The 24,910-nt window shown below is 57.9% G+C and overlaps 1 protein-coding gene across 2 annotated transcripts; it reads right to left on the bottom strand.

Annotated features, from left to right (window-relative positions):
• Positions 1-971: 971 nt before the first annotated feature.
• RASAL3 (RAS protein activator like 3) lies at positions 972-24,910 on the bottom strand. Of its 2 annotated transcripts, XM_033083759.1 has the most exons (18): positions 24,439-24,910; positions 21,615-21,730; positions 20,507-20,576; positions 19,390-19,454; positions 18,452-18,537; positions 18,017-18,140; positions 17,025-17,123; positions 15,555-16,088; positions 14,056-14,200; positions 12,389-12,533; positions 11,301-11,537; positions 9,427-9,628; positions 8,623-8,726; positions 6,837-7,191; positions 5,286-5,405; positions 3,719-3,888; positions 2,538-2,613; positions 972-1,183 (listed from the first exon to the last, which is right to left on the bottom strand). In XM_033083759.1, exons 1-18 carry the CDS (start codon positions 24,908-24,910, stop codon positions 1,061-1,063), a joined length of 3,243 nt encoding a protein of 1,080 aa, XP_032939650.1. In that variant the 3' UTR covers positions 972-1,060. The 2 variants fall into 2 exon arrangements, with proteins under 2 accessions (XP_032939650.1, XP_032939651.1); XM_033083760.1 differs by lacking the exon at positions 17,025-17,123.

Raw genomic sequence — 24,910 nt, 5'->3', positions numbered from 1 at the left:
AGTTTTGGATAGAAACCCTAAAAAAACCCAGCACCCCAAAAAACGAGGCGACCCCAAATGCGATGCATTTATGGTGCTTGAGTCTATTGGGGAGTTTGGCGACTTTGGGACGCTTTTGGGGACATTTGAGGACACATGAAATGGATTTTGGGGTGATGACTTCACTGTCCTCGAGCACCTGTGGCACCCCAAAAATCTCAGAACCCCAAAAGAAATCGGGGGTTTGGACGAAAAAACCCAAAAATGGGGCGACCCCAAATCCGATCGCATTCGCGGTGTTGGGTGGCGTTGGATACTGGGGACATTTGGGGACTTTGGGGCACTTTTGGGGACATTTGGGGACACGTGGAAGGGGTTTAGGGTGATGCCTTCACCATCCCCGGGCACCTGTGGCACCCCAAAAAACCCAGCACCCCAAAATAAAACCCTATAAAAAGGGGAGACCCCAAAAAAAATATGGGGCGACCCTAAAAAACGAGGCGACCCCAAATGCGATGCATTCACCGTGGTTGATTCTATTGGGGACTTTGGCGACTTTGGGGCACGTTTAGGGACATTTGGTGGCATGTGGAATGGGTTTGGGGTGATGCTTTCATTGTCCTCGAGCACCTGTGGCACCCCAAAAAACCCAGCACCCCAAAATAAAACCCCAAAAACACGGGGTGACCCCAAAAATAATGTTCTCAACTGTCCCAAAAATGTCCCCCCAAAATGAGGCACTGGGGACACAGAGGGGACACTGAGGGGACACTGGGAGGACACTGGGGGGACACTGAGGGGACATTGGGGACATTGAGAGGACACTGAGGGGACATTGGGGACACTGAGGGGACACCACACAGACACTGGGGACACCATGGGGACACTGGGGGGACATTGGGAACATTGAGGGGACACAGGGGAATGTCCCAAAGTGTCCCCAAGGCCTGGCACATCCCCGCAGCTCGGTGACACCACTGGTGACAACAACATCGTGACATGGTGACATCATTTATTCCCATGGCGGTGACACCTTGGTGACACCGGTGTCACACTCTGGTGACATTTGGTGACCTTGGTGTCACACGCTGGTGGCCTGGCCGTCGTCGCTGGGCTCGTCACAGCCCCTTGGGGACACGGGGACAGCGCAGGGATGTCCCCAAGTCCTGCGCAGCTCCCGCTCCAGCCCCGAGAGACGGCGCTCCTGTGGGGACACGCATGGCACTTGTGTCATTAATGTCACCTGTGTGTCACCTCTGTCACCTGAGGCACCTGAGTGTCACCTGTATCACCTGAGTGCCACCTGTGTGTCACCTGAGTGTCATTAATGTCACCTGTGTCACATCTCTATCACCTGTGTCATACCTGTGTCACCTCCTGTGTCACCTGTGTTACCTGTGTGTCACCTGAACGTCACTGCAGTGTCATTAATGTCACCTGTGTCACCTGAGTCACCTGTGTGTCTTTAATGTCACCTGAGTGTCACCTGAGTCACCTCTCTGTCACCTGAGTGTCACCTGTGTCATCTGTGTGTCACCTGTCATCTGTGTCACATCTGTGTCACCTGTGTGTCACCTGTGTCATCTCCTGTGTCATCTGAGTGTCATTAATGTCACCTGTGTCACCTGTGTCACCTCCTGTGTCACCTGTGTCATCTGTGTCACATCTGTATCACCTGTGTCATACCCGTGTCACCTCCTGTGTCACTTGAGTGTCACCTGAGTGTCACCTCTGTCACCTGTGTCACCTGCTGTGTCACCTGACTGTCATTAATGTCATCTGTGTCACTTGTGTGTCACCTGAGTGTCATTAATGTCACCCGAGTGTCACCTGAGGCACCTGTGTGTCACCTGAATGTCTTTAATGTCACCTGTGTCACCTGAGTGTCACCTGAATGTCACCTGTGTGTTATCTCTGTCACCTGAGTGTCATTAATGTCACCTGTGCGCCACCTGAATGTCATTAATGTCACTTGTGTCATCTGTGTCACATCTGTGTCACCTCCTGTGTATCTGAGTGTCATTAATGTCACCTGAGTGTCACCTGTGTGTCACCTGTCATTAATGTCTGTGTCACATCTGTGTCACCTGTCTCATACCTGTGTCACCTGAATGTCACTGAAAGGTCATTAATGTCACCTGTGTCATACCTGTGTCACCTGTGTGTGACCTGAATGTCATTAATGTCACTTGTGTCATCTGTGTCACATCTGTGTCACCTCCTGTGTCACCTGAGTGTCACCTGAGTGTCACCTGAATTACCTGTGTGTTACATCTGGGTCACATCTGTGTCACCTGAATGTCACTGGAATGTCATTAATGTCACCTGTGTCACCTGAGTGTCACCTGTGTCACCCTCTGTGTCCACTCCCTGTCCCTCAGTGTCCCCAATGTCCCCTCTGTTCCCCTCCCAGTCTCCCCAGTCCCTCCCAGTCCCTCCCAGTCCCTCCCAGTCCCTCCCAGTCCCTCCCAGTCTCACCAGTTCCCGGCCCAGTCCCTCCCAGTCTCACCAGTCCCTCCCAGTCTCACCAGTCCCCTCCCAGTCCCTCCCAGTCTCACCAGTTCCCGGCCCAGTTCCTCACTGGTTTTCAGCCTCTCCAGATCTTTCCTCCGGGTCCCCTCGGCCGCCGTCAGCCTGGGGGGGGGAACCCAAACTGGGAATTCAAACTGGGAATCCAAACTGGGATGGGAACCCAAACTGGGAATCCAAACTGGGATGGGAACCCCAAACTGGGAACCCAAACTGGGAACCCAAACTGGGAACCCCAACTGGGAATCCAAACTGGGATGGGAACCCCAAACTGGGAATCCAAACTGGGATGGGAACCCAAACTGGGAATCCAAACTGGGAATCCAAACTGGGAACCCAAACTGGGATGGGAACCCAAACTGGGATGGGAACCCAAACTGGGAATCCAAACTGGGAATCCAAACTGGGAACCCAAACTGGGATGGGAACCCAAACTGGGATGGGAACCCCAAATTGGGAATCCAAACTGGGAACCCAAACTGGGATGGGAACCCCAACTGGGAACCCCAAACTGGGATGGGAACCCCAAACTGGTTTGGGACACCCCTTATTTTGAGTCCCCCGTGTTTAGTGACACCCCAGGTGTTCTCCCACCCAAATTCTGTGACCCCCACCCAAATTTTGAGACCCCCCACCCAAATTTTGGGGTTCCCTGCCCCAATTTTGGGACCCCCACCCCAATTTTCGGGGCTCCCCATCCCCACCTGTTCCCCAGCTCGGGCATTTCCCTCATCCCTTATTTTTTGCTCCCTGGTGTTATACCCCAGGTGTTCTCCCACCCAAATTCTGGGACCCCAACCCAAATTTTGAGACCCCCTACTCAATTTTCGGGTTCCCCCCATGCCCACCTGGCCGCCAGGTTTGCAGCTCAGGCATTTCCTTCATCCCGGATCCCTCCTCTTTAGTGACACCCCAGGTGTTCTCCCACCCAAATTTTGGGGCTCTACCCAAAATTTTGGGACCCACCACCCAAATTTTGGGGTTCCCTGCCCCAATTTTGGGACCCCCACCCAATTTTCGGGGTTCCCCACCCCAATTTTGGGTCCCACATCCCCACCTGCATTTCCTGCCCCGTCTGCATTTCCTTCATCCCTCATTTTTTGCTCCCGGTGTTCAGTAACACCCCAACTGTTCTCCCCCCCCAAATTCTGTGACCCCCACCCAAATTTTGAGACCCCCCACTCAATTTTTGGGTTCCCCCCATGCCCACCTGGCCGCCAGGTTCGCGGCTCGGGCGTTTCCCTCGTCCAGCTGCCCCCGGAGCCGCTCCAGGCGCTCCCGCTGCTGCTCCTCGGCCCGAGCCGCCCGCGCCTCCGCCCGCTCCAGGCGCTCCCGCAGCTCCGCCAGCTCCTCCCGCAGCGCCTCCAGCAGCCGCCCGTGCTGCTTGGGGACACGGGGACAGGGTCACCGAGGGGTTGGGGACATCGGGATGGGGTCACCGAGAAGTTGGGGACATCGGAGACGAGGTTACCGGGAGGTGGCACCGATCCCCGGTTTCCTCCTCCAGCAGCCGCCCCTGCTGGGGACACCGGGATGGGGTTGGGGACATCGGAACAGGATCACCGAGGGGTTGGGGACATCGGGATGGGGTCATCGAGGGGTTGGGGACATCAGGATGGGGTCACGGGGGAGTTGGGGACATCGGGGGCTTGGGGACATCAGGGATTTGGGGACACCGCGCGCTCCAGGCGCTCCCGTAGCGCCTCCAGCAGCCGCCCGTGCTGCTTGGGGACACGGGGACAGGGTCACCGAGGGGTTGGGGACATCGGGATGGAGTTGGGGACATCGGGATGGGGTCATCGAGGGGTTGGGGACACTGGGATTTTGGGGACATCGGGGATTTGGGGGCACCGCCCGCTCCAGGCGCTCCCGCAGCTCCTCAGTGCTGGGGACATCGGGACGGGGTTGGAGACATCGGGATGGGACTGGGGACACCGGGATGGGGTCACAGAGGGGTTGGGGACACCGGGATGCGGTCACCGGGGGACACCGAGTGGTACCAGGAGGACACCGGGGGACATAAAGAATTTCCAGAGCGACACCGTGGAGACACAGGGAGAACACCAGGGGACACCGGGGCAACACCGGGGGACACCGAGGGACATCGTGGGGACATCGAGAGCTACCAGGAGGACACCGGGGGACATCAAGAATTTCCAGGGGGACACCGAGGGGACACCGGAGGACACTGAGAGGTACCAGGGGACATCGAGGGACACCGAGAGGACACGGGGGGACACCAGGGGACACCGAGGGGACATCGAGGGACACCGAGAGGACACCGGGTGACACCGAGGGGACACCGAGGGACACTGAGAGGTACCAGGGGACACCGAGGGGACACCGGGGGACACCGGGGAGACACCAGGGGACACCAAGAGAACACCGAGAGGACACGGAGGGGACACCGGGGGACACCGAGAAGACACTGAGGGACACCGAGGGACACCGAGAGGTACCAGGGGACACCGAGAGACACCTAGAGAACACCGGAGGACACCAGAGCGACAGCAGGGGGCACCGAGAGAACACCGAGGGACACCAGAGGACACAGGAGAACACCAGGGCGACACCCGGGCGACACCAGGGACACCGAGGGACACCGAGGGGACACCGAGAAGACATCGAGAGGTACCAGGAGGACACCGGGGGACATCAAGAATTTCCAGGGGGACACCGAGGGGACACCGGAGGACACTGAGAGGTACCAGGGGACACCGAGTGACACCGGGTGACACCGAGTGACACCGAGTGACACCAGGGACTGTCCCCGTTACCTTCTCGAGCGGCCGCAGCCCGTAGAGCTCCCCCGGGGCTGTCGCGTCCTCGGCCAGGCGCTGCCACGGCACCGACGATTTGCGGGGCAGCGACGCCGACGAGCGCAGCTTCCCCCGGAGCTGCGACATCGCGACAGGCGGTCAGTGTCACCCGGTACCCCGCCATGGTGTCGCGATATGAGATAATGGCACCCGGTACCCCGCGATGGTGTCGCGACATGAGATAATGACCCGTTAATGGCACTGGGACAGACGTTAATGTCCCCTTGATTGGCACCGTGCGGGTGTTGTTGTCACTGGGGCATCGGTTATTGTCACCAGAACCACATTAATGTCACCAGAGCCCCGCTAATGTCACCAGACTGTTATTAATGTCATCAAAATCCTGGTTAGTGTCACCAGACTGCCATTAATGTCACCAGACTCCTGTTAATGTCACCAGACCCCCGTTAATGTCACCAGAATCCTGGTCAGTGTCACCAGACTGTCATTAATGTCACCAAACTGCCATTAGTGTCACCAGACCCCCGTTAATGTCACCAAACTGCCGTTAATGTCACCAGAATCCTGGTTAATGTCACCACACCCCGGTTAGTGTCACCAGACCCCCGTTAATGTCACCAAACCGCCATTAATGTCACCAGAATCCTGGTTAATGTCACCAGACTGCCATTAATGTCACCAGACTGTCATTAATGCCACCAAACTGCCATTAGTGTCACCAGACCCCCGTTAATGTCACCAAACTGCCGTTAATGTCACCAGAACCACATTAATGTCACCAGAACCTGGTTAATGTCACCAGACTGTCATTAATGTCACCAGACTGTCGTTTATGTCACCAGACCCCCGTTAATGTCACCAGATCCTCATAAGTGCCACCACAGCCCTGTTAATGTCACCACACCCCGTCAATGTCACCAGAACCCCTTTAGTGCCACCAATCCCCGCCCCAGCGTGGCCCAGTGACACCAGTTCACCTCCTGTCCCCATCCCAGTGACACCAGTTAACAACACTGTCCTCATCCCAGTGACACCAGTTCACCCCCCTGTCCCACACCAGTGACCACCAGCACTGTCCCCATCCCAGTGACACCAGTTCACCCCCATGTCCCCATCCCAGTGACACCAGCACTGTCCCCATCCCAGTGACACCACTTAACAACACTGTCCCCATCCCAGTGACACCAGCTTGCACCCGTGTCCCCACCAGTTCTCACTGGGCCGTCACCGGTCACCACTGACCCCCTTGTCCCCATCCCAGTGACACCAGTTTGTCCCTGTCCCCATCCCAGTGACACCAGTTCTCACTGTGCCATCGCTGGTCACTGGTGACCCCCCTGTCCCCACCCCAGTGACACCAGTTAACAACACTGTCCCCATCCCAGTGCCACCAGTTCACCCCCGTGTCCCCATCCCAGTGCCACCAGTTTGCCACCCCAGTGCCACCAGTTCTCACCGGGCCATCACCGGTCACCGGGGACCCTTCTGTCCCCACACCAGTGCCACCAGTTCACCACCCTGTCCCACACCAGTGCCACCAGTTCTCACCGGTCCATCCCCGTTCACCTCCGTCCCGGTGCCACCCCTGGCTGTCCCCTGTGTCGCGTGCCCGTCTCTGTCCCCCCGGTTCTGTCCCCGCGGGGTTTTGGGCTGGGCCGGGACGCTCTGGGTGCGCTGCACGTGGCGGCGCTGCCGGTTCGGGGCCGGGATCGGGACCGAGGATGGCTCCGGGCTCGGTTCCGGTTCTGGGGACGGGTCTGTCGCTGTCGCTGTCGCTGTCGCTGTCGCTGTCCCCTCGCCGCGGACGCGCCGGACGCTGGTCAGGGACTGGCTCTTGATCAGGGGGCCGCGCTTGAGCAGATCGCGGGGGGGGACAAAGCCGGGCTTGGGGGGGGGTGGGGCGCTGGGGGGACAGGGACGGGGACAGGGGACAAATGGACAGGGGGACAAAGGGACAGGGGGACAGGGGGACAGAGGGACAAAGGGATAAGGGGACGGGAATAAGGGATAGGGGGCAGGGACAGGGGACAGGGACAGGGGACATGGGGACAGGGACAGGGACAGGGGACAAATGGACAAAGGGACAAAGGGACAGAGGACAGGGGGACAAAGGGATAAGGGGACAGAGGGACAGGGGACAAAGGGATAAAGGGATAAGGGGACAGGGGGACAAAGGGACAAGGGACAGGGAACAGAGGGACAGGGATAGAGGACAGAGGGACAAAGGGATAAGGGGACAGGGACAGGGGACAAGGGACAGGAACAGGGGGACAGGGACAGGGACAGGGACAGGGGGACAGGGACAGGGGGACAGGGACAGGGGGACAGGGGGACAGGGACAGGGGGACAGGGACAGGGACGGGGGACAGGAGACAAATGGACAAAGGGACAGGGACAGGGGGACAAGGGACAAAGAGACAGGGGGACAGGGGACACGGGGACAAAGGGATAAAGGGGACAGGGGACAGGGACAGGGATGGGGACAGGGACAGGGGACAAATGGACAAAGGGACAGGGACAGGGGGACAGAGGGACAGGGGATAGGGAAGGGGGGCAGAGGGACAGGGGGACAAAGGGATAAGGAGACAGGGGGACAGGGGTCAGGGGGACAAGGGGACAAAGGGACAGAGGGACAGAGGGATAAAGGGTTAAGGAGCGAAGGGGACAAGGGGACAAAGGGACAGGTGTCCACTATTGTCCCCAGGTGTCCCAATTGTCCTCAGCTGTCCCCCATTGTCCCCAGGTGTCCCCAATGTCCCCATTGCCCCCATTGTCCCCAGATGTCCTCCCTTGTCCCCAGGTGTCCCCAATGTCCCCATTGCCCCCATTGTCCTCAGTTGTCCCCCAATGTCCCCAAGTGTCCCCATTGTCCCCAGTTGTCCCCAATGTCCCCGTTGTCCCCAGGTGTCCCTCGGTACCTCCTCCTGGTGGTGGCACTGAGGGACACAGACACGGGGACAGGCGTCCCCCAATGTCCCTCCATTGTCCCCAGATGTCCTCCCTTGTCCCCAGGTGTCCCCCATTGTCCCCAGTGTCCCTCGGTACCTCCTCCCGGCGGTGGTGCTGAGGGACACGGACACAGGACAGGCATCCCCCAATGTCCCCAATGTCCCCAAATGTCCCCCATTGTCCCCATTGTCCCCACTGTCCCTCGGTACCTCCTCCCAGCGGTGGCACTGAGGGACACGGACACAGGACAGGCATCCCCCAATGTCCCCAGGTGTCCCCAATGTCCCCATTGTCCCCATTGTCCTAGCCGTCCCCATTGTCCCCATTTTTCCCAGGTGTCCCCATTGTCCCCACTGTCCCCGATGTCCCCACTGTCCCTCGGTACCTCCTCCCAGCGGTGGCGCTGAGGGACACGGACACGGGGACAGGCGTCCCCTCCCTGATGGCCCTGAGGATGGTGGGCAGCGGCTCCAGCTCCTCCTGCGTGGCCTTGGGGACACCACGGGGACATTGTGGGGACATCACGGGGACAAGGAAAAGGTGGCCAGCCAGGGCACCACAGGGACATTGTGGGGACATTACAGGGACAAGTACGAGGTAACCAACCAGGACACCCTAGGGACATCACAGGGACAAGGATGAGGTGGCCAGGCAGGACATCTTGGGGACACCACAGGGACAAGGATGGAGGTGGCCAGTCAGGACACCATGGGGACAAGGACGAGGTGGCCAGCCCAGCCTTGGGGACACCACAGGGACAAGGACAAGGTGGTCAGCCAGGACATCACAGGGACAAGGACGAGGTGGTCAGCCAGGACATCACAGGGACAAGGACGAGGTGGCCAGTCAGGACACCATGGGGACACTGTGGGGACAAGGATGGGGCGGTCAGCCTGGCCTTGGGGACACCATGGGGACAAGGACAAGGTGGCCAGCCTGGACACCACGGGGACATTACAGGGACAAGGATGAGGTGGTCAGCCTGGCCTTGGGGACACCATGGGGACAAGGTGGTCAGGCAGGACACCACGGGGACATTGTGGGGACAAGAACGAGGTGGCCAACCAGGGCACCACGGGGACATTGTGGGGACATTACAGGGACAAGGACAAGGTGGCCAGCCAGGACATCATGGGGACAAGGACGAGGTGGCCAGCCCGGCCTCGGGGACATCACGGGGTGGTGGCACCTGGTCCAGGCTGGAGAAGATGTCACAGAGCAGCAGGTGGAGCGTGGCCAGCTCCAGGGCCAGGTCCACGGAGCCATCGTAGGTGGCCATGTGGACGCTGGCCTCCGGCGTGGCCACGGCCGCCAGGAACTCGGTCATGGTGGCCCAGTTGTGCTCCAGGAAATCGTTCATGAAGGTCATGTAGGGCTCCTTCTCGCCGAACCTGGGGTCAGGGGTCAGGGGTCAGGGGTCAGTGGAGGGGTCAAGGGGACATTGGAGTGGTCAAGGGGTCAGTGTTGGGGTTAGGGGTCATTGGAGTGATCAAAGGGTCATTGGAATGGTCAAGGGTCATTGGAGTGGTCAAGGGATCATTGGAATGGTCAAAGGGTCATTGGAGTGGTCAAGGAGTCATTGGAGTGGTCAAGGGGTCAATGCCAGGGTTAGGGGTCATCAGAATGGTCAAGGGGTCATTGGAATGGTCAAAGGGTCATTGGAGTGGTCAAGGGGTCAACGCCAGTGTTAGGGATCATTAGAATGGTCAAGGGGTCATTGGAGTGGTCAAGGGGTCATTTTAATGGTCAAGTGGTCACTGGAGTGGTCAAAGGGGTCATCAGAATGGTCAAGGGGTCATTGGAATGGTCAAGGGGTCAACGTCAGGGTTAAGGGTCATCAGAAAGGTCAAGGGGTCATTGGGCATGACCAAAACTTGGGGACAACCCAACTGTCCCATGGTGTGTTGGGGACAACCCAAACTTGGGGACAACCCAGACTTGGGAACAACCCAAAATTGGGGGCAACCCAAAATTGAGGACAACCCAAAATTCGGGACAACCCAACCTTGGGGACATCCCAAAAATGGGGACAGCCCAAAATTGGGGACAACCCAAAATTGGGTATGACCAAAACTTGGGGACAACTTAACTGTCCCATGACCTGTTGGGGACAACCCAAACTTGGGGACGATCCAGACTTGGAGACAACCTAAACTTGGGGAAAACCCAAACTTGAGGACAACCCAAAATTGGGAATGACCAAAACTTGGGGACAACCCAACTGTCCCATGGCGTGTTGGGGACAACCCAAACTTGGGGATGATCCAAAATTGAGGAAGACCAAAACTTCGGGACAACCCAACTCTCCCATGGCGTGTTGGGGACAACCCAAACTTGGGGACAAACCAAAATTGGGGATGACCCAAAATTGGGGATGACCAAAACTTGGGGACAACCCAACCTTGGGGACAACCAAAATTGAGGACAACCCAAAATTGAGGATGACCAAAACTTGGGGACAACCCAACTGCCCCATGGTGTGTTGGGGACAACCCAAACTTGAGGACAACCCAAACTTGGGGACAACCCAAAATTGAGGATGACCAAAACCTGGGGACAACCCAACTGTCCCACGGCGTGTTGGGGACGATCCAAACTTGGGGACAACCCAAAACTGAGGATGATCCAAACTTGGGGACAATCCAAAATTGGGGATGATCCAAAATTGAGGACAACCCAAAATTGGGGAAAACCAAAACTTGGGGACAACCCAAAATTTGGGGACAACCCAACCTTGGGGACGATCCAAAATTGAGGAAGACCAAAACTTGGGGACAATCCAAACTTGGGGACAACCCAACCTTGGGGACAACCCAAAATTGAGGACAACCCAAAATTGGGGACAACCCAACCTTGGGGACAACCCAAAATTGACGATGACCAAAACTTGGGGACAACCCAACTGTCCCATGACCTGTTGGGGACAACCCAACCTTGGGGACAATCCAAACTTGGGGAAAACCCAAAATTAGGGACAACCCAAAATTGAGGATTACCAAAATTTAAGGACCACCCAAAATAGGGGACAACCCAACCTTGGGGACACTGCCCCGTGCCACCTACGTGGTGAAGTTGGCCAAGTTCTGGATGACTTTGGCCACCAAGGTGAGCGTGCGGGCGGTGGCCTCGCCGGGGTACTCCTGCACCAGGCCGAAGAGGCTCGGGGACATGATGGCCGGGCACAGGAAGCGCAGGAAGAGCGAGGCCGATACCAAGCGCTGCCCGATGGCCGCCTTGCCCCGCGCCGCGCACTCGCCGCGCCACGCCGCGAACACCTCGGCCAGCTCGGCCGGGAAGGACCTGGTCGAGGGACGGGGGGATGTGTTGGTGACATCGTGGGGGCGCGGTGGCATCGGGGGTGGGGTTGGGGTTGAGTGGGTTTTGTGGTGGTGGTGTCACCAGGTTTGTTGTTGAGTCTGTTCTGGTGGCTGTTCCTGTCCTCAAATTTGTCCTTGGGTCCATCCTGGTGTCCATCCTGGTGTTGATCCCCATCCCTGTCCCCATTCCTGTCCCCAAACTTGTCCTTGAGTCCATCCTGGTGTCCATCCTCATCCTTGTCCCCAAACTTGTCCCCAGATTTATCCCCACGTCCATCCTGGTGTCCATCCTGGTGTCCATTCCCAATCCGTGTCCCCAAACTTGTCCCCAGGCCCATCCTGATGTCCATCCTAATGTCCATCCTCATTACTGTCCCCAAACTTGTCCTCGAGTCCATCCTGGTGGCCATCCCCACCCCTGTCCCCAAACTTGTCCCCAAATTTGTCCTTGAGTCCATCCTAATGTCCATCCTCATCTATGTCCCCAAACTTGTCCCCAGATTTATCCCCACATCCATCCTGGTGTCCATCCTGGTGTCCATTCCCAATCCATGTCCCCAGACTTGTCCCAGATTTGTCCCCAGGTCATTCCCCTCTCCTGTTCCCGATGTCACCCCAATGTCCAGGTATCTCCTTTCCCCAATGCCACCCTGGTGTCCAGGTTTGTCCCAGGTTTCTCCTGTCCCTGATGCCACCCTGGTGTCCAGGTTTGTCCCAGTTTTCTCCCGTCCCCGATGCCCCGTGGTGCCACCCTGGTGTCCAGGTTTGTCCAGTTTTCTCCCATCCCCAATGCCACCCCAGTGCCACCGCGGTGTCCGCGGCGCTGTCCCTCACTCGGAGCCGTCGGTGATGCGCCGCAGCGTCTCCTCGCACACCTGGCGCAGGTGCTGCCGGTGCTCGGGCAGCTCCAGCCCCGAGCAGCGGCTGGGATCGACCTCAGAGCTCTCCTCGGAGCTGCACAGCTGGGCCACCACCTCCCCTGGGGACAGGGGACACGGGTGTCACCAACTCCTCTGGGGACAGGGAGGTCACCACGACATCCCCTTGGGGACAGAGAGGTCACCACCACCTCCCCTGGGGACAAGGGACAGGGGTGTCATCAACTCCCTTGGGGACAGAGAGGTCACCACCACTTCCCCTGGGGACAGTGAGGTCACCGTGACATCCCCTGAGGACAGAGAGGTCACCACCACCTCCCCTGGGGACAGAGAGGTCACCACCACCTGTCCTGGGGACAAGGGACAGGGGACAAGGGACAGTGAGATCACCACCACGGGGACAAGGGACAGGGTACAGAGAGGTCACCACTACGTCCCCTGGGGACAAGGGACAGGGAGGTCACCATCTCCCTTGGGGACAAGGGACAGGGACAGAGATGTCACCACCACCTCCCCTGGGGACAAAGGACAGGGGACAAGGGACAGTGAGATCACCACCACAGGGACAAGGGACAGGGGACAGGGAGGTCATCACCACCTCCCCTGGGGACAAGGGACAGAGGTGTCACCAACTCCTCTGGGGACAGGGAGGTCACCAACACCTCCCCTGGGGACAGAGAGGTCACCACGACATCCCCTGGGGACAGAGAGGTCACCACCACCTCCCCTGGGGACAGGGATGTCACCAACTCCTCGGGGGACAGGGAGGTGACCACCACGTCCCCTGGGGACAGGGGACAGAGGTGTCACCACCACCTGTCCTGGGGACAGAGGTGTCACCACCACCTCCCCTGGGGACAAGGGACAGGGATGTCACCACCTCCCTTGGGGACAAGGGACAGGGACAGAGAGGTCACCACCACCTCCCCTGGGGACAAGGGACAGGGAGGTGACCACCACCCCCCCTGGGGACAAGGGACAGAGGTGTCACCAACACCTCCCCTGGGGACAGGGATGCCACCAACTCCTCTGGGGACAGGGAGGTAACGACCACGTCCCCTGGGGACAAGGGACAGAGGTGTCACCACCTCGCCTGGGGACAGAGAGGTCACCACCACCTCTCCTGGGAACAAGGGACAGAGGTGTCACCAACTCCTCTGGGGACAGAGAGGTCACCGCCACCTCCCCTGAGGACAAGGGACAGGGAGGTCACCACCTCCCCTGGGGACAGGGAGGTCACCACGACATCCCTTGGGGACAGGGATGTCACCACCACCTCGCCTGGGGACAAGCGACAGGGACAGAGAGGTCACCACCACATCCCCTGGGGACAAGGGACAGGAATGTCACCAACTCCTCTGGGGACAGAGAGGTCACCACCACCTCCCCCGGGGACAAGTGACAAGGGACAGAGATGTCACCACCACCTCCCCTGGGGACAGGGAGGTCACCACCACCTGTCCAGGGGACAGAGATGCCACCAGTACAGGAATGACCACGACCATCCCACACCACGTCCCCACGGTTGGTCAGGGGTGTCCCACAACCCCCCAGTGTCCACTCCCATCCCTGTCCCTGTCCCCTGCCACCGCCCGGGATGTCCCCAACGTCCCTTCCTCGTACCCAGCGTGTCCTGCAGGTACTTGGCCCCCACCAGCTTCATGTACTCGTCGATGGCCTTGGTGGCCAAGGTGTTCTCGCGGAAGATCAGCGCCTCGTGGTCATCGAAGCGGTCGAGCTCGGCCATGCCCAGGTCGATCAGGAACGACTGCGGGGACACGGCAAAGGGTTGGTGGCACTGGTGACACCAAAGGGATCGGTGGCATCGGCGGAATTGAAATGGTCATGGAAGCCGGCGTTTGATGTCCTGGAACGCTCCTGAGTTGTGTTTTTTATGTCTGCGGTCTTGATGCAAGTTATTCATGTCAACTCAACCCAACTCAACCCAATTCAACTCAACTCAACCCAACCCAACTCAACTCAACTCAACCCAACTCAACTCATCCAACCCAACTCAACTCAACCCAACCCAACCCAACCCATCCCAAGTTAACCTAATTAATCCAACCCAACCCAACTCAACCCAACCCAACTCAATCCAACTCATCCAACCCAACCCAATTGATCCCAACCTAACTCAATCCAACTCAGCCTAATCCAACTCAACTCAACCCAACTCATCCAACCCATCCCAAACCAACTCAATCCAACCCAACCCAACCCAACTCAACTCATCCAACCCAACCCAACTCATCCAACCCAACCCAACCCAACTCATCCAACCCAACTCAACCCAACTGAACTCATCCAATCCAACCTAACTGATCCCAACCCAACTCAATCCAACTCAGCCCAACCCAACTCATCCAACCCATCCCAACTCAACTCAACCCAACTCAACTCAACCCAATCCAACCTAATTAATCCAACCCAACGCAACTCATCCAACCCAACTCAACTCAACCCAATCCAACCTAATTAATCCAACCCAACGCAACTCATCCAACCCAACTCAACTCCACCCAACTCATCCCAACCCAACCCAACTCAACCCAACTCAACTCTTCCCAATCTAATTAATCCAATCCAACCCCACTCAACTCATCCAACCCAACCAATCTTATCCCAACCACATCCAACCCAACTCAACCCAACCCAACTCATCCAACATAACCCATCCTAACCCAACCCAATTCATCCAATCCAACCCAACCCATCCCAACCCAACCCAACCACGTCCAACCCAACACAACGCAACCCAACACAACACAACACAACCCATCCCAACCCAACTCAATCCAACTCATCCAACCCAACCCATCCCAACCCAACTACATCCAACCCAATGCAACGCAATGCAACCTAACTCAACCCAACTCAATCCAACTCATCCCAACCCAACCCACCACAACCCAAATCATCCAACCCAACACAACACAACTCATCCCAACCCAACTCAAACCAACTCATCCAACCCAACCCAACTCAACACAACCCAACTCAACCCAACCCAACCCAACCAATCCATCCCAACACAACACAACACAACACAACCCAACCCAACCCCATCCAACTCAACCCAACCTAACCATCTCCACCCCCCACTCCCAACCCCGCCCCACCTTGGCCTTGCCGGTGCTCTGCAGGACGCGCACCAAAGCGCCGGCCAGCTCCTCCTTGTGCCGCACGGCGATGGCCGGCTCCAGGCGGCCGCACAGCTCCCGGTAGTGGAAGGTGATGAACTCCGCCAGCTCCTTGTAGCGCACGATGGGCAACACCCGCACCTCGCGGTACCGCCCGCGCAGCCGCACCGCCGGCGCCCGCTCGCCGCCGGCGCCGCCCAGCGTGTACCAACGCTCCAGGGGCTGCCGCGCCGCCGCCAGCTCGGCCAGCGGGACGGTGACGGTGGCCAGCGGCTGCCCGGGGTGGTCGTCGCGGCACAGGGCGACGGTGAGGGCGCGCGCCGGGGGGAGCGCGGCCAACTGGAAGAGCTCGCCCCAGAAGAGTTGGCCGTCGGCGCCGGCCGGCTTGGCCGTGGTGCGGGCGAAGGTGGCGCCGTCCAGCTGGAGGTGGCAGCGGAGGCGGCGGCGAGGGGGGAGGTCCCGGCCCTCGTAGACCCAGAGGGTCAGAGCCAGCTCCTGGCGCTCGCAGTTGTCCTGGTGGGGTGGGGACAAGGGGACAAGGGGACAAGGGGACAAAGGGAAAAGTGGAATAAAGGGGACAAGGGGACAAAGGGACAAAGGGGACAAAGGAGACAAGGGGATAAAGGGACAAGGGGACAAAAGGGACAAGGGGACAAGGGGACAAGGGGGACAAGGGGACAAGGGGACAAAGGGGACAAAGGGACAAGGGGACAAAGGGGACATGGGGACAAGGGGACAAAGAGGACAAAGGGGACAAAGAGGACAAAGGGGACAAAGGGGACAAAGGGACAAAGGGGACATGGGGACAAGGGGACAAAGAGGACAAAGGGGACAAAGGGGACAAGGGGACAAAGGGACATGGGGACAAAGGGGACAAAGGGGACATGGGGACAAGAGGACAAGGGGACAAAAGGGACATGGGGACAAGAGGACAAGGGGACAAGGGGGACAAGGGACAAGGGGACAAAGGGACAAGGGAGATGTGGGTGAGGGACAAAGGGGACAAAGAGGACAAAGGGGACAAAGGGGACAAAGGGACAAAGGGGACATGGGGACAAGGGGACAAAGGGACATGGGGACAAAGGGGACAAAGGGGACATGGGGACAAGAGGACAAGGGGACAAAAGGGACATGGGGACAAGGGGACAAGGGGGATAAAGGGGACAAGGGGACAAACAAAGGGGACATGGGGACAAGAGGGATGTGGGTGGGGATGGGGACAGGAGGGGATGTGGGGACACGGGGGAGGGGACAAGAAGGACCACAAGGACCAGCAGGGGACACTGAGGATGTGCCGTGCCTCAGTTTCCCCACCCACCCTAAAGGACCAGACATCCCCAAGGCATCCCCTCAGTGTCCCCAAGTGTCCCCAGCTGTCCCCAGGTGTCCCCAGGTGTTCCCAGGTCTCCCCATGTCTCCCCAGGTGTCCCCAGGTGTCCCCAGCCCCACCTTGTCGGGCCGCGCCGCCCGCCGCAGCTCCTCGATCCAGCGATCACGCTCGGCCAGGGAGGAGCAGCCGAAGGAGCGGCTGCAGCCGGGGGTGATCACCTGGGGACAGCAGGGGACAGTGGGGACACTGAGGGGACAGTGGGGACAGTGGGGACACTGAGGGGACAGTGGGGACACTGAGGGGACACTGAGGGGACAGTGAGGGGACAGTGGGGACACTGAGGGGACAGTGGGGACACTGGGGACATTGGGGACATGGAGGGGACAGTGAGGGGACAGTGGGACAGTGAGGGGACATTGGGAATATGGAGGGGACAGCAGGGGACAATGGGGACACTGAGGGGACAGTGGGGACAGTGGGGACACTGAGAGGACAGTGAGGGGACACCAGAAAACACCAGGGGACACCAGGGGACACTGAGGAGATATTCAGGGAACACCAGAGGACAGTGAGGGGACGCTGAGGGTGACAGGGACACTGAGGGGACACTGACGGGACAGCAGGGGACAGTGAAGGTGACACTGAGGGGATACTGAGGGGACAGCGAGGGTGACAGCAAGGCAACAGTGAGGGGACACCAGGAGACACCAGGGGACATTCAGGGAACACTGAGGGGACACCAGAGGGCAGTGAGGGGACACTGAGGGTGACTGGACACTGAGGGGACAGTGAAGGTGACACTGAGGGGATACTGAGGGGACTGTGAGGGGACACCAGGGGACACCAGGGAACACTGAGGGTGACAGGGACATGGAGGGGACTCCAGGGGACACTGAGGGGACACAGGGAAAACCAGGGGATAGTGAGAGGACACTGAGGGGACACTGAAGGGACACTGAGGGTGACAGGGACACTGAGGGGACAGTGAGGAGACATTAGGAACACTGAGGGGACACTGAGGGGACACTGAGGGTGACTGGACACTGAGGGGACACTGAGGGGACACTGGGGACACTGAGGGGACACCGAGGGGACAGTGCCACCCCCGTACCTGGAAGCAGAACCTCTCCCCCACCACGCTGCCGTGCACGGGCCGGATGGTGACATTGTCCCCAGTCAGGTCCAGCTCGGGGGGTGGCACCAGGGACTCGTGGGACCCGCAGCGGCTGGGGACCCTGAGGGGACAGGAGTGTCACCAGGGTCACGAAAATGGGGACAGGAGTGTCACTAGGACACCAAAAATGGGACAGGAGTGTCACCAGGACCCCGAAAAGGGGACAGGAGTGTCACCAGGGACCCGAAAATGGGGACAGCAGTGTCACCAGGATCCCAAAAATGGGACAGCAGTGTCACCAGGACACCAAAAAGGGACCCTGAGGGGACAGCAATGTCACCAGGATCCCAAAATGGGGACAGCAGTGTCACCAGGGACCCGAACAGGGACAGCAGTGTCACTGCCACCCCTCCCCCCCGCACTGTCCCCTACCTGTCACCCTCGGGTGTCACCGCGGTGTCACTTTTGGAGCCACCTCGAGTTTTCCTGTCCCGGAGGAGGCGCTTCCACAGCAAACCCTGGGGACAATGACAGTGACACAGTGACAGTGATAATGACAATGACAGTGACAACGACAATGACAATGACAATGACAGGGAGGGGACAGGGACAGGGACACAAGGACAGTGTCCACCTCAGTGTCCCTGTCACCCTCAGCGTCTCCACAGGTGACAATGACGAGGACAGGGATGGGGACAGGGACACAGGTGACAGTGACAGGTGACACAGGTGACAATGACAGAGGTGAAAATGACAATGACACAGGTGACAATCACAGGTGACTCAGGTGACACAGATGACACAAGTGACAATGACAAGGTGACAACAACAATGACACAGGTGAAAATGACAAGGTGGCACAGGTGACAATGAAAATGACACAGGTGACAGTGACAGGTGACACAGGTGACAATGACAATTACACAGGTGACACAGGTGACAGTGACAGTGACACAGGTGACAGTGACAGGTGACACAGGTGACAATGACAATTACACAGGTGACACAGGTGACAGTGACAGGTGACAGTGACACAGATGACACAGGTGACAATGACAGTGACAGGTGACACAGGTGACAGTGACAGGTGACAGTGACAGGTGACACACAGGTGACAATGACAGTCACACACATGACACAGTTGAGAATGACAGTGACAGGTGACAATGACACAGGTGACACAAGTGACACAGGTGACAATGACAATGACAGTGACAGGTGACACAGGTGACACAGGCGACAGTGACAGGTGACACAGATGACAATGACAGTGACAGGTCACACAAGTGACACAGGTGACAATCACAGGTGACAGTGACACAGGTGACAATGACAAAGTGACAATGACAATGCCAGTGCCGATGTCCCACCCTGACGTTGCTGCCCGGGGTGCTCGCGGCCGTTTCCTGTTCGGGGCTCCTCGGGACCCCCGGATCTGGGGGGGCAGAACCAGTGAGGACCAGTAAGGACCAGTAAGGACCAGTAACACCCAGTAACAATCAGTAAAAACCAGTAACCACCAGTAAAAACCAGTAAAAACCAGTATATCCCAGTACACACCACTAACCACCAGTAACCACCAGTACACACCAGTAACAACCAGTAACCGCCTGTAACAACCAGTAACAACCAGTAAAAACCAGCAACAACCAGTATATCCCAGTACACACCAGTAACAACCAGTAAAAACCAGTAACAACCAGTAACCACCAGTACACACCAGTAACCACCAGTAACAACCAGTAACCACCAGTAACCACCAGTAACAACCAGTAACGACCAGTAACCACCAGTAACAACCAGTAACGACCAGTAACGACCAGTAACCACCAGTAACAACCAGTAACGACCAGTAACCACCAGTAACAACCAGTAACAACCGGTAAAAACTGGTAACAACCAGTGAAAACCAGTAAGGACCAGTAACAACCAGTAAACACCAGTAACAACCAGTCCCAATCCCATTTCAGTATATTCCCAGTCCCTCCCAGTCCATCCCAGTCCATCCCAGTCCATCCCAGTCCCTCCCAGTTCCCTCCCAGTCCCTCCCAGTCCCTCCCAGTCCATCCCAGTCCCTCCCAGTCCATCCCAGTTCCCTCCCAGTCCCTCCCAGTTCCATCCCAGTTCCATCCCAGTCCCTCCCAGTCCATCCCAGTCCCTCCCAGTTCCCTCCCAGTCCCTCCCAGTCCATCCCAGTCCCTCCCAGTTCCCTCCCAGTCCATCCCAGTCCATCCCAGTCCCTCCCAGTTCCTCCCAGTCCCTCCCAGTCCCTCCCAGTCCATCCCAGTCCCTCCCAGTTCCCTCCCAGTCCCTCCCAGTCCCTCCCAGTCCATCCCAGTCCCTCCCAGTTCCCTCCCAGTCCATCCCAGTCCATCCCAGTCCCTCCCAGTCCCTCCCAGTTCCTCCCAGTCCCTCCCAGTCCCTCCCAGTCCCTCCCAGTCCATCCCAGTTCCTCCCAGTCCATCCCAGTCCATCCCAGTTCCTCACCCGGGTCCCTCCTGCCCGCGGTGGCCTCGGAGGTGGCGCTGCCAGCGCGGGTCCTGCTGTGCCACCAGCCCTGGGGACATTGGGGACATCAGGGGACATTGAGGGACATTGGGGACATTGGGGACATTGGGGACATTGGGGACATTGGGGACTTTTGGGACATTGAGGGACATTGGCGACACTTGGGGACATCAGGGGACATTGAGGGGACATTGAGAGACACCAGGGGACACCAGAGCTCAGGAAGTGCCACCCTGTCCCCTCAGGGACATCAGGGGACATTGAGGGACAGCAGAGGACACGAGGGGACATCAGGGGACACCAGAGGATACGAAAGGACATTGAGGGACACCAGGAGACACTTGGGGACATCAGGGGACATTGAGGGACATCAGAGGACATCAGGAGACATCGGGGGACATTGAGGGACACTGGGGGACATGAGGGGACATGAGAGGACATTGAGGGACAGCAGGAGACACTTGGGGACATCAGGGGACACTCAGGGACATCAGGGGACACCAGGGCACAGGAAGTGCCACCCTGTCACCCTTAGGGACATCAGGGGACATCAGGGGACATTGACGGGACATTGGGGACATCAGGGGACACCAGGGGACAGGAAATTCCACACTGTCACCCTTGGGGACATTGAGAGGACATTGAGGGACACCAGGGGACACTTGGAGACATCAAGGGACATTGAGGGGACATTGAGGGACACCAAGGGACACTTGGAGACATCAGGGGACATTGAGGGGACATTGAGGGACATTGGGGACACTGAGGGACATCAGGGGACATTGAGGACATCAGGGGACATTGGGGACATTGAGGGGACAGTGGGGACATTGAGGGGACAGTGGAGACATTGAGGGGACAGTGGGGACATTGAGGGGACAGTGGAGACATGTGGGGACATTGAGGGACACGAGTGGACATCAGGGGACATCAGGGGACATTGAGGTACAGCAGGAGACACTTGGGGACATCAGGGGACATTGAGGGGACATTGAGGGACACCAGGGGACACCAGGGCTCAGGAGGTGCCACCCTGTCCCCTTGGTGACACCCTCCCCCCGGTGACATTCCCGGTGTCCCCTCTCACCTCGTCATCCCTGCCCAGTGGCACCAGGCGCCCGTCCTGCAGCGAGAACTGGGACACGTCCCACACGGTGACATCGGGGGACACCGGGGACACCGCGGGTGGCCCCAGGGGTGGCACTGAGGGGACACAATGGAGGGGTGGCCACGGTGTCATTGTCACACACATGGTGTCATTGTCACCCCCTCGGTGTCATTGTCACCCCCAAGGTGTCATTGTCACCCCCCTGGTGTCATTGTCACCTCCTCAGTGTCATTGTCACCCCCAAGGTGTCATTGTCACACATAGGGCGGTGGCCATGGTGTCATTGCCACCCCCTCGGTGTCATTGTCACCCCCAAGGTGTCATTGCCACCCACACGGTGTCACTGTCACCCACACGGTGTCATTGTCACCCCCTCGGTGTCATTGTCACCCACAGGGGGGTGGCCACAGTGTCATTGTCACACACACGGTGCCATTGTCACCCCCACAGTGTCATTGTCACTCCCCCGGTGTCATTGTCACCCCCCTGGTGTCATTGTCACCCACACGGTGTCATTGTCACCCCCACGGTGTCATTGTCACCCACAGGGAGGTGACCACAGTGTCATTGTCACCCCCATGGTGTCATTGTCACACCCACGATGTCATTGTCACCCACACGGTGTCACTGTCACCCACACGGTGTCATTGCCACCCCCATAGTGCCATTGTCACACACAGGGAGGTGGCCACGGTGTCATTGTCACCCCCTCGGTGTCATTGTCACCCCCCTGGTGTCATTGTCACCCCCTCGGTGTCACTGTCACCACCCCCCGGTGTCATTGTCACCTCCAAGGTGTCACTGTCACCCACAGGGGGGTGGCCACAGTGTCATTGTCACACACACGGTGCCATTGTCACCCCCAAGGCATCATTGTCACCCACAGGGGGTGGCCAGGATTGGGGACAGGTGGCCGTGGAGGTGACACTGAGGGACAGGAGGTGCCACCAGGGCTGAGGTGACACCATGTGACACGTGGCAGTGTGACAGTGACAGTGACAGTGACACGTGTGGGGACAAGCCCAGGTGGCCCCGGGCCAGCCCCGTGGGTGGCCCCGAGCCGGTTTGGCCGGGTCCGGGTGGCACGGGAGGGGACAGGGAGGGGATAGGGAGGGGACATCGGGGGGATGTGGCAGGTCACCCCACACCCCAAAAATCACAACCCAAAATCCATCAATTCCACCCCAAAATCCACAGCCCCATAACCCCACACCCCAAAATCCACCAATTCCACCCCAAAATCCACAATCCTTTAATCCCAAACACCCCAAAATCCACAACCTCATAACTCACACCCCAAAATCCATCATCCCATAACCCCAAAATCCGCAATCCCATAACTCCAAACACCCCAAAATCCACCAATTCCACCCCAAAATCCACAATCCCATAACCCCACACCCCAAAATCCATCAATTCTACCCCAAAATCCTCAACCCCATAACCCCAAAAACACCAAAATCCTCAACCCCATAACCCCACACCCCAAAATTCACCACCCCATAACCCCACACCCCAAAATCCATCACTCAACACCCCCACACCCCAAAATCCATCAATTCCACCCCAAAATCCATAACCCCAAATACCCCAAAATCCATCACTCCACACCCCTCACACTTCAAAATCCACAAATTCCACCCCAAAATCCACAACCCCATAACCCCAAACACCCCAAAATCCCTCACGCACACCCCAAAATCCACAATCCCATAACCCCACACCCCAAAATCCATCAATTCCATCCCAAAATCCACAACCCCATAACCCACACCCCAAAATCCACCAATTCCACCCCAAAACCCACAATCCTTTAATCCCAAACACCCCAAAATCCACAACCCCATAACCCCAAATACCCCAAAATCCACAGATTCCACCCTAAACCCCAAAATTCCCCCCCCAAATCCACAACCCACACCCTAAAATCCTCAACCCCACAACCCCAAATACCCCAAAATCCATCAATTCCACCCCAAACACCCCAAAATCCACAGTCCCATAACCCACACCCCAAAATCCACAAATTCCACCCCAAAATCCACAAATTCCACCCCAAAATCCACCAATTGCACCCCAAAATCCACAACCCCATAACCCCAAACACCCCAAAATTCATCAATTCCACCCCAAAATCAATCACCCACACCCCTAAATCCTTAACCCCACAACCCTAAACACCCCAAAATCCACAAATTTCACCCTAAAATTCACCAATTCCACCCCCAAATCCTTCACAATCACCCCAAAATCCTCAATCCCATAACCCTGAACACCCCAAAATCCACAATCCTATAACCCCAAACACTCCAAAATCCACCAATTCCATCCCAAATCCTCAATCCCATAACCCCAAACACGCCAAAATCCATCAGTTCCACCCCAAAATCCATCACAATCACCCCAAAATCCACAGTCCCATAACCCCACATCCCAAAATCCACAACCTCATAACTCACACCCCAAAATCCACCAATTCCACCCCAAACACCCCAAAATCCACAACCCCATAATCCCACACCCCAAAATCCATCACAATCACCCCAAAACCCACCACCCCATAATCCCACACCCCAAAATCCACCAATTCCACCCCAAAATCCACAATCCCACAGCCTCAAATACCCCAAAATCCACAATCCCATAACTCCACACCCCAAAATCCATCAATTCCACCCCAAAACCCACAATCCTTTAATCCCAAACACCCCAAAATTCACAAATTCCACCCCAAAATCCCCCAATTCCACCCCAAAATCCACAAATCCCACCCCAAAATCCCCCAATTCCACCCAAATCTCACCTGTCCCCTCCCCCTCCTGGCTGTCACCGTGTCCCCTCCTCCTCCCCGCTCCTCTCAGGTACCGCTGCAGCGCCGGGGGTGGCTTTGTCCCCTCGTGTCCCCTGGTGTCCCCTCGCGTCCCCGAGTGTCCCCTGGGCCACTTGGAGGGGGCAGAAAAAGCCCTTTGGAACAGCGACCGCCTCGCGCTGGCCTTGGTGCCGCCAGATTTGTCACCAGATTTGTCACCAGGCTTGTAACCGGGTTTGTCACCAGCTCTGTCACCAATTTTGTCGCCGGTTTTGTCGCCGGTTTTGTCGCCGCCCTCGGTGTCGGGGTGGCTGTAGGAGCGTTTCCAGCCCTGCAGCCTCGCCCAGCGGCGGCTCCCGGGGGTCCCCCCGATTTTTTCGGGGTCCCCCTGGAGCGGGCTGAGCCATTTGTAGGTTTTTAATAGGGCGGGGGGCTCCGGGCTGGGCGGAGAGGGGTCGGGGTCCAT

The sequence above is a fragment of the Catharus ustulatus genome, chromosome 33 (assembly GCF_009819885.2).
Source record: "Catharus ustulatus isolate bCatUst1 chromosome 33, bCatUst1.pri.v2, whole genome shotgun sequence".
Lineage (NCBI taxonomy): Eukaryota > Metazoa > Chordata > Aves > Passeriformes > Turdidae > Catharus > Catharus ustulatus.
The sequence above is the reverse complement of the archived record's forward strand: the minus strand, read 5'-3'. Positions and strand labels throughout refer to the sequence as shown.

Excerpts from the sequence above, each read along its gene's own strand:
- RASAL3 (XM_033083759.1), bottom strand. The coding sequence starts at position 24,910 with ATGGACCCCGACCCCTCTCCGCCCAGCCCGGAGCCCCCCGCCCTATTA. Across the intron at positions 20,577-21,614 it reads CACTGGGCAGGGATGACGAG|GGCTGGTGGCACAGCAGGAC; the intron begins GTGAGAGGGGAC and ends CAATGTCCCCAG. Across the intron at positions 3,889-5,285 it reads GGCTGCGGCCGCTCGAGAAG|CACGGGCGGCTGCTGGAGGC; the intron begins GTAACGGGGACA and ends GTCCCCAAGCAG.